Source organism: Herpailurus yagouaroundi, unplaced genomic scaffold, assembly GCF_014898765.1.
Source record: "Herpailurus yagouaroundi ecotype Mexico unplaced genomic scaffold, PumYag 183, whole genome shotgun sequence".
In the NCBI taxonomy this organism is placed as follows: domain Eukaryota; kingdom Metazoa; phylum Chordata; class Mammalia; order Carnivora; family Felidae; genus Herpailurus; species Herpailurus yagouaroundi.
In genome coordinates this window covers 3,944,959-3,961,085 of record NW_024412414.1, presented here as the reverse complement: position 1 = coordinate 3,961,085, position 16,127 = coordinate 3,944,959, and the positions used below count along the sequence as shown (strand labels likewise).

Genomic DNA, 16,127 nt, shown 5'->3' with positions numbered 1-16,127 from the left:
ACCACCAGACTGTGAGTCAGCGGGCCTGGGTTAAATCCTGTGTGACCTTGAACAGGTCATTTGACCTCTCTGAGCCTCGGTACCATCATCTGCAAAATGGGAGCTAGTAATCATTGTAGCTTCAATGTATTTAGCACTTGCTGGGCCTGGCACAGCACTAGAAAATTCTAATCCAGTCCTCACGCTTTGTGAAGTGGTTACTGTTGGCCCCATTTCCTGAAGAGGAAACAAACACTTGGAGAAAATAAGTAACGTACTTGAAAATCACAACAGGATGCTGTGAGGCGTAGGCATTCAATAGATGCTCTTGAGAAATGCACCCGGGTCTGTAAATGACCTCTCGGGTATGTTGAGGCAAGTCAGGAGTGTGCACCAGCACAGATCTGCTTTCTTTCATCTCTTAAGTATGAATGTGTAATGAGCTGGGGGGTCTGAAAGAATCATACCGTTTGTGTCCCGTGTGACCTTGGGCCGGCCACCAGCCTTCTCTGGGCCTTGTTCTTCATCTGTAGACTGCTGGGGTAGACCAGGTGTACCAGTGTGGCAGAGAATAAGTCTCAAACAGGAAGGAAGCTGCATAGGCCCTAAACCCCGCTGGCTGAGGGTCCAAGGAAAAGGGCTAGCCGTCTAGACCTGAGGTCGTCTATTTTGCCTGCAGCTCTCACCCTGGCAAAGATTCACTTGTTGCCCACCCCCACCCGACTCAGGGGAGGCCTCGTAGGCCCTCTCCAGCTGCCCCCTCTCCATCCGAGCACCTTCTTCGGGGAACCTTCCCTGGCCTTCAGGGCAGTCGGTGTCAAAGGCTGCCCACGACACCGGCATCCATCTGCACGCGTCCAACCTCCTTCTGACCTTCCGCACATGATGATCAGCTATTAATTGGTCCTCGTATTTGTGCCACATTTTTCAATTACAAAGCACTTCCCCGGCCATTCATCTCTTTGAATAGCGATCCGAGCTGCTATTTACTGAGCACTTCCTGTGCACCAGGCCCTCTGTTTTCACCAGCCTCTCTCCACGCATCATCTTGATTCAGAGTTTCACAACAATCCTGTGAGGTACAGGAGTCCACATTTACAGATGAGGAAACTGGTACTCCAGCACGCTTACGTATCTGGCCCCTGGTCATACAGGGATTTGAACCAAGCTCTGTGGAAGAATCAGGGTCATCCCTAACCTAGAGCTTCCAAAGCTGCCCTGGGCACCTGAATGACTGGGTCCTTGTTAAAACGCAGCTTCTGATCCTGTGGGTCTGGAGTGGGGCCCAAGGTTCGTTCGTTCGTTCTTTCTTTCTTTCTTTCTTTCTTTCTTTCTTTCTTTCTTTTTAATATTTATTTATTTTTGAGAAAGAGAGAGAGAGTGTATGTGAGCAGGAGAGGGACAGAGAGCGAGGGAGACACAATCCAAAGCAGGCTCCAGGCTCTGAGCTGTCAGCACAGAGACCAATGTGGAGCTCAAACTCATGATCTAAACCATGAGATCATGACCTGAGCCCAAGTTGGACGCAGAACCGATTGAGCCATCCAGGCGCCCCAAAAGAGAATCACACTGGATAACGATGCCCCGGGTCAGTGAACAATCTGAGACTGCTTTACAGTAGCCCCAGGCTGGCAAGCCTCAGTTTCCCTGTCTGTCAGATGGATGAAATAGCTTTTGGCTTATGGAGATGGAATGATATAACTGGGGGACTGGATGATATAACACCTGTGAAATGCCTGGCACACAATAGGTGCTCAATAAATGCTGGCTCTTCTCCCTTGATAGGAGCTGGCATGGGTCTGGATACACAACAGATGCTCAATAAATCTATTGAGCCCAGCATTTTCCCCCAAAGCAGAGAATAAACTGCATATGTTTCCCTTTGGAATGAAGCCAAACCCAATATTAATTTTTTTCTTGAACCGCAGAGTTCCAAAAAGAAATAAAAGCAAGTAGAGTGATTGCAGTATGAAGCAAGCCTCTGTAATTTCTGTAATTACAGAATGGGAGCAAGACAAAGCAGGAGTATGCACAGCGTCATGGGAGGGAGCGGGGGCCCCTACTCCCAGGCCTGCTACTCCCCCCCCTTGCCTTCCTGGCTCTTCATGGTGCCCCACTCGCTCTGAGTGGGTTCTGGGCCCACCCCCGGACCTGGACAATGGCAGCCCTGAGACACTGGCCTTGACCTTTTGGCCTCTGCCCAAGTCTCCACCCCATGCAGCCACCAGTCCCTCTGATGCAGTGGGACAGAGGGAGGATTGTCCAAGGCGGCTGCCACACACTCCCCTCCCCCCAGCCTGCCATCTGTGCAGGGGGCTGCTGACAGCCAGTCTGCTAGCAAGGCCTGTAAGCCCCACTTCCAAAAGAGAAACCTGGTCAACTCCCCACCACCTCTGCCCTAGCTGCCACCATTCAAGTCACTGTCCTCTCTCCCTGGACTCTCAGCCTCTTAATGGCCCCCCCCCCCCCCCCGGCTTCACCCACTGCCCCTCTGCAGCCTCTTCTGGGCAGAGTGAGACTTTTAAATGTAAGTCAGTTTTCCCCCACCACTTAAACCCTCTACTCTCTTCCATCCCGTTTAGAAGAAAATGTGAACTCCTTGCTGTGGTCTCTGAGACCTTGTGTGATCTGGCCCTTGCCTGCCTCTGACTAGTTCTGTTCCCTCCTGTACTGGACTGCAGCCAGCCCAGCCTCCATGCTGACTCTCAAACATGCCAAGCTTATTCCTGCCTCAGGGCCTTTGCACTTGCTGTTCCCCCTGTTTGAAATAATGTATCCTAGAGAGTCATATTTCTGGCTTCTAATGCGAACTGAAAAAAATTTTTGTTCAGGCCAAATAAAACAAGCCCAAGGGCCAACTTTGACCCATTTTGCCAGTTCTGATCTAGAGCTTCCAGACTACATATTTTTTTTTCTTATAAAGCATTTCCTCACTCAGGGGTTGGCAGAGGTATTCTTTCTGCTTGGTTTGGCCCTGTTTTTAACGATGGCTTTGGGACTTGGTCTCAACGTGCACATCAAGGAAGGAACATTTTCATGGGAACATTTTCACCACTTTGCTGCCTTGAGTCTCTTTCTTTAACTCCTTCCCAGAGCCTCCCTGTGTGAGTCTTCTTCTCTAATACTAATCTAATCATATTATCACCCCGTTGCATCCCTGCAACTGGCCCCTAAGTTCCTTAGCCTGGCTTTCAAGGTCCTTCACAAACTGACCTTCCTATCTTCAAACCTCCCTACTTCTGTTTTTCCACCTGGGATGCCCTTCCCTCTTTCTGACCCTGATGAACACCTATTCAGCCTTCAAAACCCAGTTCCAATGTCCCCTCATCTGGGATGCCTTCTCTGGTTGAATTAAATCATTCTTTCTAGGCCTACGGTGTCTTGTTCATACACTCTTGCTGCACGTATCATAAGGTATTATGATTGGCTGTAGACAGAGATATTTCTTCTTCTAGGCTGTGACCTTGTCAAGGTCAAGGACCTGGTCTTGTTAATGTTTGCAACCCAAGTGTCCGGCCCAGCTCCGTGTACACATTAGACCCTAGTAAACATTTACAACATGGAATCTTTCTGCTGGTCCCTGTTAGTTCACGGATTCAAACTCCGGTTCAAAATGCAAAGTGCTAGAAATGATTGTCCCATCCCTGTTTCAGCACCCAGCATATGCTGAGTAAGTACTTACTGAAGAAAGGAAGGAGTGAATGAGTAGGTGAGCGAAAGTGGAAAATGGGTCACTTGCGGTCACACCTTAACAGTGCCCTGTAGAATGTTAACTTCGGTGGAATTCAGCTAACATGGGAAAGTATTAAGGAGGAACATGTGGCCAGATTCTTGGTCTGCGGAATATCGTCACCTGATGGGGAAGATCCAGAAGGCTCTGGAAGTGGGCCTTGGAAAAATGTCCCAAATCGCGAGGTGGTGAGAGGCATTCCTATTACCCATTGCGTCGGCAGGTGGAGGAGGGCTGCAGAATGGCACTGTACAGGCTGGTGAAGACATGCCTGGTCTCACGGCGGTGGGTCCACGGAGCCATCTCCACACTGAGCAGCCCCTGGCGGCAAAGCGCAGGAACCTGTTTCGGGAAAGGGGAAATAGCAACTGGCTAGAAGGTTGGCTCCTGCTTCAGAGAGCATTACGTTTCTAGAAAGACAGCCAGATTCCTCTGCTGTGAACTTGAACATGCCTGTGCTTTCCATGTGCCGTTTTTCGGAGAAAGGGAGCGACAGGTTAACCAGCTGGTGTCAGGAATGAAAATTGGCAAGAAGCTATTCTTGGGGGGTATTAGCGAGGCCGCTTCTGAATGTGCTGTCTGTAAGCATCGGGCCCTAGGCTTTTTAATGAACAGGGGCCCTTTGATCATTTTCCTGCCATCTACTAGATGCTTTGGACTGTCTTTTTCTTGCCAGACTTGACTTATTACAGAACAGTTCTTTATTTTATTAACTGACCACACAAACGTACCACTCCCAGCTTCGACTGGCCCAAGGTGATCAGCTAGACCACTCCTAAGTTGGTATACAAGAGAACCCAAAGCATGGAGATTTGACATTTTCATTAGCTAGTTTCCCCCCTGGAGGCTAAAAGGACTATTTCCATCAGTCTGAAAATGCTGAAAGTCTGTGAAGGACCAGATGATACGCCCTCAATAAATGTTAGCTGCTCTTAGTAGTGGTATTGCCATCGTCACTACCACGATGGCCTTCTGGGAAGCTGTGACACCTAGATTTGGAACCACAATCCGCACACATACAGAAATAATCACAGTGATGATGAGGGCTGAGATTTCCTAAGCACTCACTCTGAGCTAGGTATTCCTTCCCCTGCTCTACATGCATGATCTCATGTAACCCTTCACCGCCCCATTTTACAGATGAGGATCAAAAAGGGGGTGGAACTTGCCCAGCGTTAGTAAATGTGAAGGGGAGCTGAGGTCTCTGATGTAGCCCCGGGGCCGTCTGTCCCACTGCCTTGCAAGCCAGAGGGCCTTCTCCATGGGGATCCCCAAAGAAGCACCAGTTACATCAGTTCGTGGCCTTATATTGTTACCTTCACATTTTGCACGTCTTCTAAAAGGAAGGCTGTACACGCGGAGACGTGGCTCTTCAGAGGGCAGTTACAGGCATCTAGCTAAATCTTTCTCATATTCTGAAGATAGCATGTATGCCTCTCTCATGCTGAGCTCTTCAAGTAGCCATGGACTCTGATCTCTCTGGCCTTTGCACGAGGTGATGCTAAATGTACTCATGGAGAGGGTGGTGGAATAAACCGCCCGGTGAACCAGAACTCTGCTTCCTCCTGACCTTCCACCTTTCCTGTGTGTCAATGTTGAATGATTTCTTCAAAGGACATACACACCGTGTTTCCCCCTTAAACACACCCTGCCATCTCCCCTGCTTCCTGGGAGTAGGCCAGAGGGGCACCTGTCTGCCTGCCTGCCTGCCTGTCACTCTGTCTGTCTCTCTCCCTGAGTGGTGTGGGGCAATCTGAGGCCCCAGTGCACAGCACCGTAAATTTTAGTTTGGTTTGACTCTCTGTGGATAATCAACAAATGTATCCAGAGTGGAGGCCAGAAGTTGTCGTTCCCGTAGGCTACAGAGAACTTGGTCAAGTGGTAAGGGAGCAGAGATTCAAGACTAGCAGGAATCCTCTGAGTCAATGGGAGCAAACAGGAAATTTATGTTACCGCTATGGGGATGCTTTCTTTGTAACCTCTAAACACAGGTATGTAACCCAGCCTTAAGAAAGCCTGGAATGGCAGACACAAATGCTTCCAAGATTCTCTCTCCCATCTTTTTTTTTTTTTTTAGTTTATTTCTTTATTTTTAGAGCGAGAATGGGTGGGGGAGGGGCAGAGAGAGAGAGAGAGAGAATCCCCAGCAGGTCTGCGCTGTCAGTACAGAGCCTGACATAGGACTCGAGCCCACGAATTGTGAGATCATGACCTGAGCCCAAGTCAAGAGTCAGACACTTAACCGACTGAGCCACGCAGGTACTCCTCTCTCTCCGTCTTTGGACCTCTGATTTCCTTCCTTCTCAGCAGATAGATGGGAGAGGCTGGTCTTCTTTCTCAGTCTCATGCCAAATTCCCAGGCAAGGAGCTTTGATTGACTAGCCAGAGTCAGGTGATCAGCCCTGGTCCAAGGTGATTGGATCCTTTTGGACAAACATGGTGGCTGGAGCCCACAAGGGTAGGTCATGGGGACAGTAAAGGGCATCACTGCTTTGATAGTGAATGGCTAACTGCCCCCCCCCACAAAAGGGGTTCCATTTTAGCCTCCCCTTTTCCTGATGCTGCTCTCTCTCTTGCATATCCCAAGACTTCCTGGTAGACTACAGAATGAGCTACCATCCCTGACAATGGGAGGTCACCCTACCTGAGTCTGGAGTTCCTTCTGATGGCGCCAGGCCCAAGTCAGGAGCTAGATGGGCATCTGAGACAAGGCTGTGGGTCATCCTTGAGAACAAGAAACAGGGTTGGCAGTAAAGTTTCGATGGCCTGAAGGTGGTCTGGTTTTCTGTGAACTCTAGGAAGAGACGATGGTGTTTGGTAATGAAGACTGCGCGTGAGGGGCCGTCAGGTGGGTGCACAGCCCCCAGGGTCCCCCCAGCGGGGCAACACTGAGGGAGGAGGCTGCACATTGCTTTGGCTCCCCTCCTACATCTCAGACCTCAGACCAGTGCTTCACACATTCCTGTGAGCCCTGGGGATTCCATACATTTATTCTGCATGATTTTATTAATTTAAAAATGTCTTATAGAAACTTAGAAATGTAATTTTTTTGCAGAAATGTAGAAATAATTCTAAAAATCCAGAAAAGCACACACACACACACAAAAAAAAGGAAATAAAAATGACTCTTATAAACTAATCACTGTGAATACCTTAGGATATATCCCTTGGGTCTTGGAGGGTTTTTTTTAATGAACACATTTGGGGGTGGGGAGTGGGCAAAATTAGGATCATACTAAATGAACTATTTTGAGGTCTGCTTTTTTCACTCCATAAAACAAGGTACCGTCTCACGTGTTCTTAAGGTGGTCTTTTACAACATTTCTGCATGTTTGGTTGGAGGATGGAGAAAAATCTCGGCTGAGTTCGCTGGCTCCCATTTGGGCCCTGAGGAGCTGCGTCCTCTCTGTCGCCTTCTCTTTTCCTTCTCATAAAATGATGGAGTGACATCCTTGCCTTGCCTTCAAGGCAAGGTCCTGAGAGGGCAGCAGGCCCCTTCCAGCATGTTCCCAGTGCCCCGTGGCCAGCACCACACTGCATGGACTCACGTGGTCACCCGGCAGGGGCGCTCAGAGAGAGGCTTCCCGCCCCCCTGCCGCTCTCCCTCCAGGGCTGCCCATTAGGTACTGCCTGCCAGCTCACCAAGGTCCCTCCTCATGTCTGCTTTTCAGGATCCCACCCAGGGGCTGCAGAGGGCACTGCTCTGGAGCTGACGCACCACTGAAAATCATCAGGTAACATCTGTAACCAAAATCATTACAACCATTTGTGGAGTTCTCTCTGTAAACCAGTCAGGTGAAAAGTACTCTTACAGCTATTAAAGCTTAGTTTTGCCACCCTTCTACGGGTTAGATAAGATTACTCCCATTATATAGATGAAGAAACTGAGGCTAGAGCAATAAAAAACAGTGCTTAGGGTCACTCAGCTTGTAAAAGGCAGACTGGAGATTTGAATCCAGGACGGGACCGAGCCCAACATCATACACCGTCCTCTACCCCACGCTGCCTCTGGAACTGAAGAGGTAAGGAGAGTGCAGGGTGTAGGTGAGATATATCTTGGGTCAGAGAGGTCATGTAAACTAGTGGTCCTTCTTCAACTGATGGCTGGGACTGGCTCCCAGCATAAGAACCTCCTTTTGCAGAATTTGTTAAATGTATGGATTCAGGATGCATCTTCTTGAGATTCTGATGTGGGACATCTGGCGTGTGACCTGGGAATCTGCATTGTTACAGAGTTTCACAAAGAACTTGGAAGCGTGGCCAGGCTTGGGGTTGCTGAGAAAATAGTAACAACTTCCCACCATTTGCCAGGCACAGGGTCCTCATTGAATAAGCAAAGAACACTGCCCAATGAGGGACATACTATTATCATAACTCAATTTTTTAATATATTTTTAAATTTATTTTTTAACTTACATCCAAGTTAGTTAGCATATAGTGCAACAATGATTTCAGGAGTATATTCCTTAATGCCCCATACCCATTTAGCCCCTGCCCCTCCCACAACCTCTCCAGTAACCCTCAGTTTGTTCTGTGTATTTAAGAGTCTCTTATGTTTTTGTCCCCCTCCCTGTTTTTGTATTATTTTTGCTTCCCTTCTCTTATGTTCATCTGTTTTGTGTCATAAAGTCCTCATATGAGTGAAGTCATAGGGTATTTGTCTTTCTCTGACTAATTTCACTTAGCATAATACTCTCCAGTTCCATCCACGTAGTTGCAAATGGCAAGATTTCATTCTTTTTGATTGCCGAGTAATACTCCATTGTGTGTGTTCTTTATTTATCCACTTATCTTCTTTATCCATTTATCCGTAGATGGACATTTGGGCTCTTTTCATACTTTGGCTATTGTTGATAGCACTGCTATAAACATTGGGGTGCACAAGGGGTGTACCGCCTTCACTCACCACCTGTAGCTGGGTTACCTCCCTGTTCCAGCCCATGGTTAAGCCCCACCATTACATTGGTCATGGTTACTATGACCTCAGAGAATGAGAAATCTAGTTGTACCCCACGAGGCAAAGATAAGGAACACTTAATATTTCTGTCTGAATATTTGGTCTCCTCAGTTTTCTTCTCTGAGCGAGACCCATAACGAGGGCATGTGACGCAGATGCAGGTTTGACGTTAGCTCAGGAGCTATGAAGACACCACATCCCCACGCACAAGTCTAGAAACAAAGGGTACTGCCCTTCCTCTAGGAGAAAGAGGGCTTATGAGAGAGCCTTCTCCAGCTCCTAGGTTGTTTGGGGTTATTTTATTTTTGTAATTTTGGGGCAACTCCAGGATCTTGCCACCCTTCTGTGCCTATCACCCCACCTCTCTCTTCTCCCAGGGTGACCTTGAGCCGCAAAACTGCTGTCCGCGTGGACTGGGGCCGACATCGCACGTCCATCTGCCAGGACCTCTGTGTCCAAACTCCGAGACATGGCGACCAATGGCAGCAAGGTGGCCGACGGGCAGATCTCCACGGAGGTCAGCGAGGCCCCTGTGGCCAATGACAAGCCCAAAACTCTGGTGGTCAAGGTGCAGAAGAAGGCAGCGGACCTTCCAGACCGGGACACGTGGAAGGGCCGCTTCGACTTCCTCATGTCCTGTGTGGGCTATGCCATCGGCCTGGGCAACGTCTGGAGATTCCCCTATCTCTGCGGCAAAAACGGAGGTGGTAGGTGCTGGCCTGGCAACCTCCCAGCCGGGCCTGGACCCCTTGGAGAGTGTCACACTTGGGCGTTTTCTGGGGCAAACTCAGGGGAAGGGGTCCCCTAAAGACTCCAAAGGGAGTACAGGCCCCATTTCCTGTTTCTTGTCCCTTAACCAAAAGATTCCCAGAAGGACAAGTGTCCTTTGTTAACACCACCAAAAAGTTCACCTCTTCATTTTGCAAAGAACGGGGGACATAGTTTGAGCAAAGGACATCCTTGGACCTCAGTTTGGCTGTGGGTGCTGCTTTTGAGGCAGAGGGTAAGGATATCATGGCCGGGACCCGAAAACGCCCTGCCGTGATGCTCCCTCTGACCGGGGCTTCTCCAAAGCCTTGGGGTCACGAGCGTCTCTCTTCTCAACTCCACAGGGGCCTTCCTGATCCCCTACTTCCTGACCCTTATCTTTGCGGGGGTCCCTCTCTTCCTGCTGGAGTGCTCCCTGGGCCAGTACACATCCATCGGGGGCCTGGGGGTGTGGAAGCTGGCCCCCATGTTCAAGGGTAAGTCTGCAGAGTGGGGGGCCATGTGCTGGTGCCCCTGCCCACAGAACTATGGTGAAACCAGGCCCTTCCCGGCACTTCCATCCCCACTGGAGAGGGGGACCTGCTCGGTTCGCTTCTGAGCAGAGTGGAGCCCTCACAAGGAGCCAGGTGATAGATGGTGGCACTGACTATAATCTAGGGTGAGGGAGGTGGACAGGAGTGCCCAGTGCAGAGGCCCCCCCCCCACCCCCCCCACCCCCCCACCCACCCCCCCACACACACACCAGCCTGCTGTCCTGTGAACTTATTTCCCGAGCCAGGGCTGGTGCAATTGTCTTTGCTTCCTTACTCAGTGCCTGACACTCAGATAGATATGTGGAGAAGCATTCTTGTCTGGCAAGCTCAGACTCCTGCCCCACCTGCAACCAGCCAGTGCTGGGCCGCAGACCCAAGTCCCCACTTGCCAGGTGTGTGTGACCTTAGCTAAGTTCCTGCCTCTCTCTTAGCCTCAGTGTCTCAATAACACCTGTCTCCAAGGGCCAGTGAGCTGGTGGGCATCATGGAAAATGATAAGAATGGCACTCACTGGAGTGTTATAATTTTTTTTAATGTTTATTTATTTTTGAGACAGAGACAGAATGCAAGTGGGTTAGGGGCAGAGAGAGGGAGACACAGAGTCCGAAGCAGGCTCCAGGCTCTGAGCCGGCAGCACAGAGCCTGATGCAGGGGTTAAACTCACAGACCGTGAGATCATGACCTGCTCCACCCAGGCGCCCCATGTAATTATTCTATGAAATGTCATGCTGCCGTGTCCACTCCCAGGTGTGGGCCTTGCCGCCGCTGTGTTGTCATTCTGGCTGAACATCTACTACATCGTGATCATCTCCTGGGCCATCTACTACCTGTACAATTCCTTCACCACAGTGAGTGGACCCTTGCACCGCCCCCTCCAGAAGGAGCCAGACCCAGAGCCTACTCTCTGTCTACTGGGACTACCTTTCTGCTCACAGTGCTGTTCCTTGGGTGGAGGGTGTGGTTTGTGTTCAGTGGTCCCTGTCTCCCTGCAAGTTGTAGCACCATGAACCAACAGCTGCTCTGGGCCAGCCACTGAGCCAGGTGCTTCATGGGGGCTAACATCTACTCCTCTTGACACCCTTCTTAAGGTGGCTTTTGTTAGCTCATTTCATACGGACCCAGACTTCCTTGGTTCCAATGCTGACCCCAGGATATACCAGCTGTGCAACTTCGAGAAAGAAACTTAACCTCTCTGAGCCACAGTGCTTATTTATACAATGAAGGTAGAAAGGAAACCTGCCTCATAGAGTTGTTGTGAGGATTAAGGAGTAAATATGTGCAAAAGGCTTAGGATTGTACCTCACAAAGAACAAGTACCGTAAAGTGTTCACTGTTAACATCAGTGTGCAGAGGGTCAAACAGGCGAGATCTCTTACTCAAGGTCACATAGCTAGGAAGCAGCCCCCAGATGAACAGACAAGATATTGTGGTGCCGCTCAGAAAGCTGGTTTTCAGAGGGATATGATCAAGGTTCAAGTTTCAGCTCTGACACTTAGGAGCTGTGCAATCTTGAACAAGTTGCTGCCCCTCTCTGATCTCTAAAATGGGGATCTCAACAAGACCTGCACCTGAGAGCTGTTGGAGAGGGGAGGCGAGGTAATGGATGGCTATGAGGAGGCTTGGGGGACTGTGAGGATGGACGAGGTGCACTGGGACCACTGTTGCCATCCCCTGGGGGCTCAATTGTGTTTGTCCGTGCCCCTGTGCCTTTGCAGACGCTGCCGTGGAAACAGTGTGACAACCCCTGGAACACAGACCGTTGCTTCTCCAACTACAGCGTCGTCAACACCACCAACATGACCAGCGCCGTGGTAGAGTTCTGGGAGTAAGTGTGGGGCCATCGGTGGTGGGGGTGCCTATCAGCCAGGGCCAGCAGGAGACAGAGGTGCCCTCAAAAGGGTGATGGGAGCTGATGATGTGCGCAGGGCTGAGGGGGAAGCGAGGGAGAGTGAAGTCCCTTTCTCCCTCCTAGAGAGCTGGGCCATGGAAAGGGCCACTAGTTACAAACTAGGGAGAATGAATTGCTTCAGTACAGAGAATGAATTCCTGCCTTCTCTCTCCTCCTGACCAGTGGCTCCTGCCATTGGTCAAACCTAGCTAGAAGCCAGAGGACAAGGGAGCCAGCCATATAGGCATAGCACCCAGCCTCCCAGGGCACAGAACAGAATGGACAAGGGTGAAGAGTGAGTCCCCGGAAGGGAGTAACCAGCACAGGACAGGGAGAATTGCCAGGAGAGGACAACAAAATCCCAGCTCATCCTGAAAACCAGTCCAGTCTACTTAGAAACCCAGAGTTGTTTGGACTAAAGGCACACATGCACACACACACACACACATGCATACACACACACACACACACACACTGTACATACTGAAGGCCGTGCTGATTGTATCTTCAGGAGAGCACATCATAGATTGTGTGTTGGGATATTGATTACTAAAAGGGGCCTTGGGATCCAAATCTTTTTGGCATGAAGGAGGCATTTGTGTTGAGTAGCTTGAAAGGGTCTGGGAGCACTCTGAAAGGTTCCACAGCACCTTAGATAAGCTGCCAGGAGGAACTGTTCTCAGGAGGTGTCAGAACACGTGATGCTAGTCTTTGTGCAGAAGTGTCCTTGGCTAGGTTGGTCTCCTTACAAATAAAATTAGATTCGTTGGCTTCTGCTTCTTTCCAGCATCGGCCACATACCCATTCCGGACTGCGTTCAGCCATTTATTCAGTAAACATTTCTTGAGTGCTTACTGTGTGCAGTGTGGTTAGAGGCATGGCAAACATAAGCAAACAGGCAGTCGTAACACCAGATGAGCAAGGCTAAGAGGGGGGGATGCACGGGAGGCTAGAGGTGCCCCAAGTTGGTACCTGGACCAGCCCAGGTGAGGAGTGACATCTAAGGATGAAAACCACATAGGAAGGACAGGTGTCAGCAGGAGGAAGAGAATGCATGAAGGCTTGGAGGCAGGTGAGCGCAAGCCAGGCACAGGTGAGGGGATGGGAGTCATCCAGGCTGATGAGCGTTTGAGGGGCTTCAGGGGGTGCTGAGACTAGAGAGAAAAGTAGGGCCAGCCCAGAAGGGCCTTGCAAGGTCAGCCTGGGGAGGCTGGGCTTCATGCTGAGGAAGTAAAGAGCTATTCACTGTAGGGTTTTAAGCAGGCGAGTGATACAATCAGACTTACCACTTAGAAGGGTCTCTGGGGCTAGAAGGGAGTGGGGACAGAGCAAAAATGAAGGTGCAGGTCTAGCTAGGAGGGCACTGCAGCCAAACAGGTGAGCAATAAAGGTGGCCAGACTAAGGTTCTGGCAGGTCCCTTGAGCAAATAGCACACTCTCTGCCAATTAGTATAATGGACCCCACGGTCTCCAGCCAGCTCCTGGATCTCAGTGACCACAGATGTCAGCACAGTCCCAGTGGAGGATGTCATCTGTGTTCAGTCCCTGGGTACCCCCAGGTCACTCCAGCTCCCACGTGACTTTCTGCTCTCTCCACTGTTCCACCAGGCGGAATATGCATCAGATGACAGACGGGCTAGATAAGCCAGGTCAGATCCGCTGGCCTCTGGCCATCACCCTGGCCATCGCATGGATCCTTGTGTATTTCTGTATCTGGAAGGGTGTTGGCTGGACTGGAAAGGTAAGGCCTGTGCACAGTGGGGACCAGAAGGGGACAGATCTACAAGGGGATTTCTGCTCTGGGCAAGGAGTCTGCACCTCGAGGAATCCCGTCGAACCTGGAGTGAAGCAGTTCTCTTCATCTCCCTCTGCCTTGGTGTCCTTTCCTGTAAAATGGGGATAATAACGCTACCTACCTTCTGGGCAGCTCTGAGGATTACATACCACAATGCAAGTCAGACAGTTACACAGAGCCATGACAAAACACGTGGTAAACTTTGCTCAAGGACCATTGAACAAACTGTCCCCACACATCTCCACTGAGCCAGCCCTTGTAGGGTGATCCAGAGATGAATATTCCACATCCCAGCCTTTGAGGAGCATCAGAAATGGATCAATGAATGGTTAAATACGCAGGCCCTGTTCTGGAACAGTCCTGAGTTTAGATCCCAACTTCCCTGTTTACCTGGCTAGGTGACCTTCGGTCACTGCTCTGAAACTCCATTTCCTTCTTTAAAAAATGGGGCTCATCTGTTGGTTTGTCATGAAAATCAAATGGGGTGATGATTTTGTAAAGCTCTCAGCAGCTAGCGAGAGGAATTGTACTTGTTTTGTTTTTATTACTGGCAAGGGCAGAGCAGGTCAAGCTTGGAGGGGCGGGGAGGTCCATCCTGGGGACATCTGGGGAGCTTGCCAATCAAGTTGGGGTAAGGGGACTGGCCTCACACCCATTCCTTTCTCCTTAAAGCCCCACCCCAGGAGTCCAGGGTCAGAAGATGGCTCAGCCTGTCACTGGCCCTAGCCTGAAGGGAACTTAGAGACCTGAGTTCTTATAGCAAGTAAGGGAGAGAAGGGATTTGAACTGAATCAGGCAAGAGCAGGGAGGTCCAGACTACCTAAGCTGATGTAAGCAAAACAGAACCTTAACAAACATGCTTGGGCATGAGTGCAGGTGATGAAAAACTCACCAATTCCAGTCTGGTGGGACCTTTGGACCTACCAGGTTCTCAGTTCCAAATCCAGTGTCAAAACCTCTCGAATGTGTCCTTAGACTAGGCAGTCAGGAGGAGGGCACAGGGGTCTCCCATCCCGATTTTAAGAAACAGAAGAATGTAGGGGCTAAAGGCACTGGAAGAAATAGAGCTCAGCTTGAATCTCAGGCCCCTGATTCCTAGCTGTGTGTGCTCGGGCAATCTATTTCACCTCTCTGTGCCTCAGTCTCCTCATCTGTTAAATGGATACAATAATAGTACCTTACAGGGTTGTCATAAAGACTGAGGAGAATAATCTATGCAGAATATGTAGCATATGCCTAGCCACCATATACCATATACTATGTAGACAATCCATGATATCAGTTATCTTTTGAGTGAGTCGTCCAATCCAACAGTAAACACTTATTAAGCACCTAGTGTATACCTGACTCCATTCTGAACATGGAAGACAGATTAAAGTGTAAGACCTAGGCAATATATATTAAGCATGTTGTATGTCCTCTGAGTAGGCAGGTTGATTGTATCCATTTTCCAGACAAGAAAATGCATGGTTCAGAGAGGATGAGAAATTGATCCAACGTCACACAGCTTATAGGTGCTGCAGGTGTTTCAAATTCCTTTTTCCTAATTCCGAGTACAGTGGTGTTTCTAGTGGATTATGGCTGCCTTTGCTAACCCTGAAGAATCTCAGATCCATTGAGGGAAATGAAACTATGAAATACAAGGGTTATTGAACTTGAAAACTGCTCTTTCACAACAGTGGACAAAGAAGTGTAATCTCAGACAATGACATCAGTCTTTTGATTATCAATTTGGCAAAAAAAAAAAAAACAAAACCCACGTACTTTTTAATGATTATACTCAGTGCTGGCACCTTTGTGGGGAAGGTGCGCTCTGAAATGCTGGACAAAGTTCGGTTTCTGGAAGGTAATTGAGCAATATGGATCACAAGCCATTGAGAAATTTATCCCTTTTTAGTCATTAATTCTACTTCTACAAAATTTTCCCAAGAGTGGTATAATAATTTTCTGCACAAAGTTTTATATATAGGGGTGTCCAATGTTGTATTAGTGACATTCATATAAAATGCATAAAAAAGTTAGTGAAATTCACATAAATGGATAACAGTAGGGGAAACTTTAAAAAGGATGGTAGAGCCTTCTGAGGGACTATTTTCCATAATTAAATATCACATTTTTAAGAGACAATAAAACAATTTTTAGTAAACAAATAAAGTATGTACCGTGTTTTTGAATTTTAAACATGTTAAATGAAGATGCAAGTACATAATTTGAGCATCACTTTGTAAGAAAATGTGATCATATATGCAAAGCAAATTCTCAAAAAGGAACATTAAAATGTTCACCCCCATGCTTTTATGTACTAGGCATTTATTGAGTGTCTCTTATATACCATGGGCCGTTCTAGGCACTGGGAAAACAGAACTGAACAAGACAAGCCCTCTCCTTCATGTAACTTAAATTCTAGGAGCTGTTGAAGGGAACTGTGTGTGTGTGTGTGTGTGTGTGTGTGTGTGTGTGTGTGTGTGTGTGTGTGT

At 49.0% G+C, this 16,127-nt stretch overlaps 1 protein-coding gene and 1 long non-coding RNA gene across 3 annotated transcripts in view; one reads left to right on the top strand and one right to left on the bottom strand.

The window, feature by feature from the left end:
- Positions 1–3,685: 3,685 nt before the first annotated feature.
- Positions 3,686–5,771, bottom strand: LOC121041259 (uncharacterized). The gene is made up of 2 exons (XR_005795639.1): positions 5,026–5,771; positions 3,686–4,051 (listed from the first exon to the last, which is right to left on the bottom strand). It is a non-coding gene; the product is annotated as an uncharacterized LOC121041259 (long non-coding RNA).
- A 1,546-nt stretch (positions 5,772–7,317) lies between these two features.
- SLC6A1 (solute carrier family 6 member 1) overlaps positions 7,318–16,127 on the top strand; it is a 20,664-nt gene continuing 11,854 nt past the window's right edge. Inside the window, exons 1-6 of one of the 2 annotated variants that reach the window (XM_040491965.1) lie at positions 7,318–7,443; positions 9,044–9,373; positions 9,779–9,910; positions 10,715–10,815; positions 11,683–11,792; positions 13,464–13,596. In XM_040491965.1, coding sequence (XP_040347899.1) covers positions 9,136–9,373; positions 9,779–9,910; positions 10,715–10,815; positions 11,683–11,792; positions 13,464–13,596 — 714 coding nt within the window. In that variant the 5' untranslated portion in view covers positions 7,318–7,443; positions 9,044–9,135. Of the gene's footprint in view, positions 7,444–9,043; positions 9,374–9,778; positions 9,911–10,714; positions 10,816–11,682; positions 11,793–13,463; positions 13,597–16,127 lie in introns of those variants that run through there. The other variant, XM_040491966.1, reaches the window with a different exon arrangement.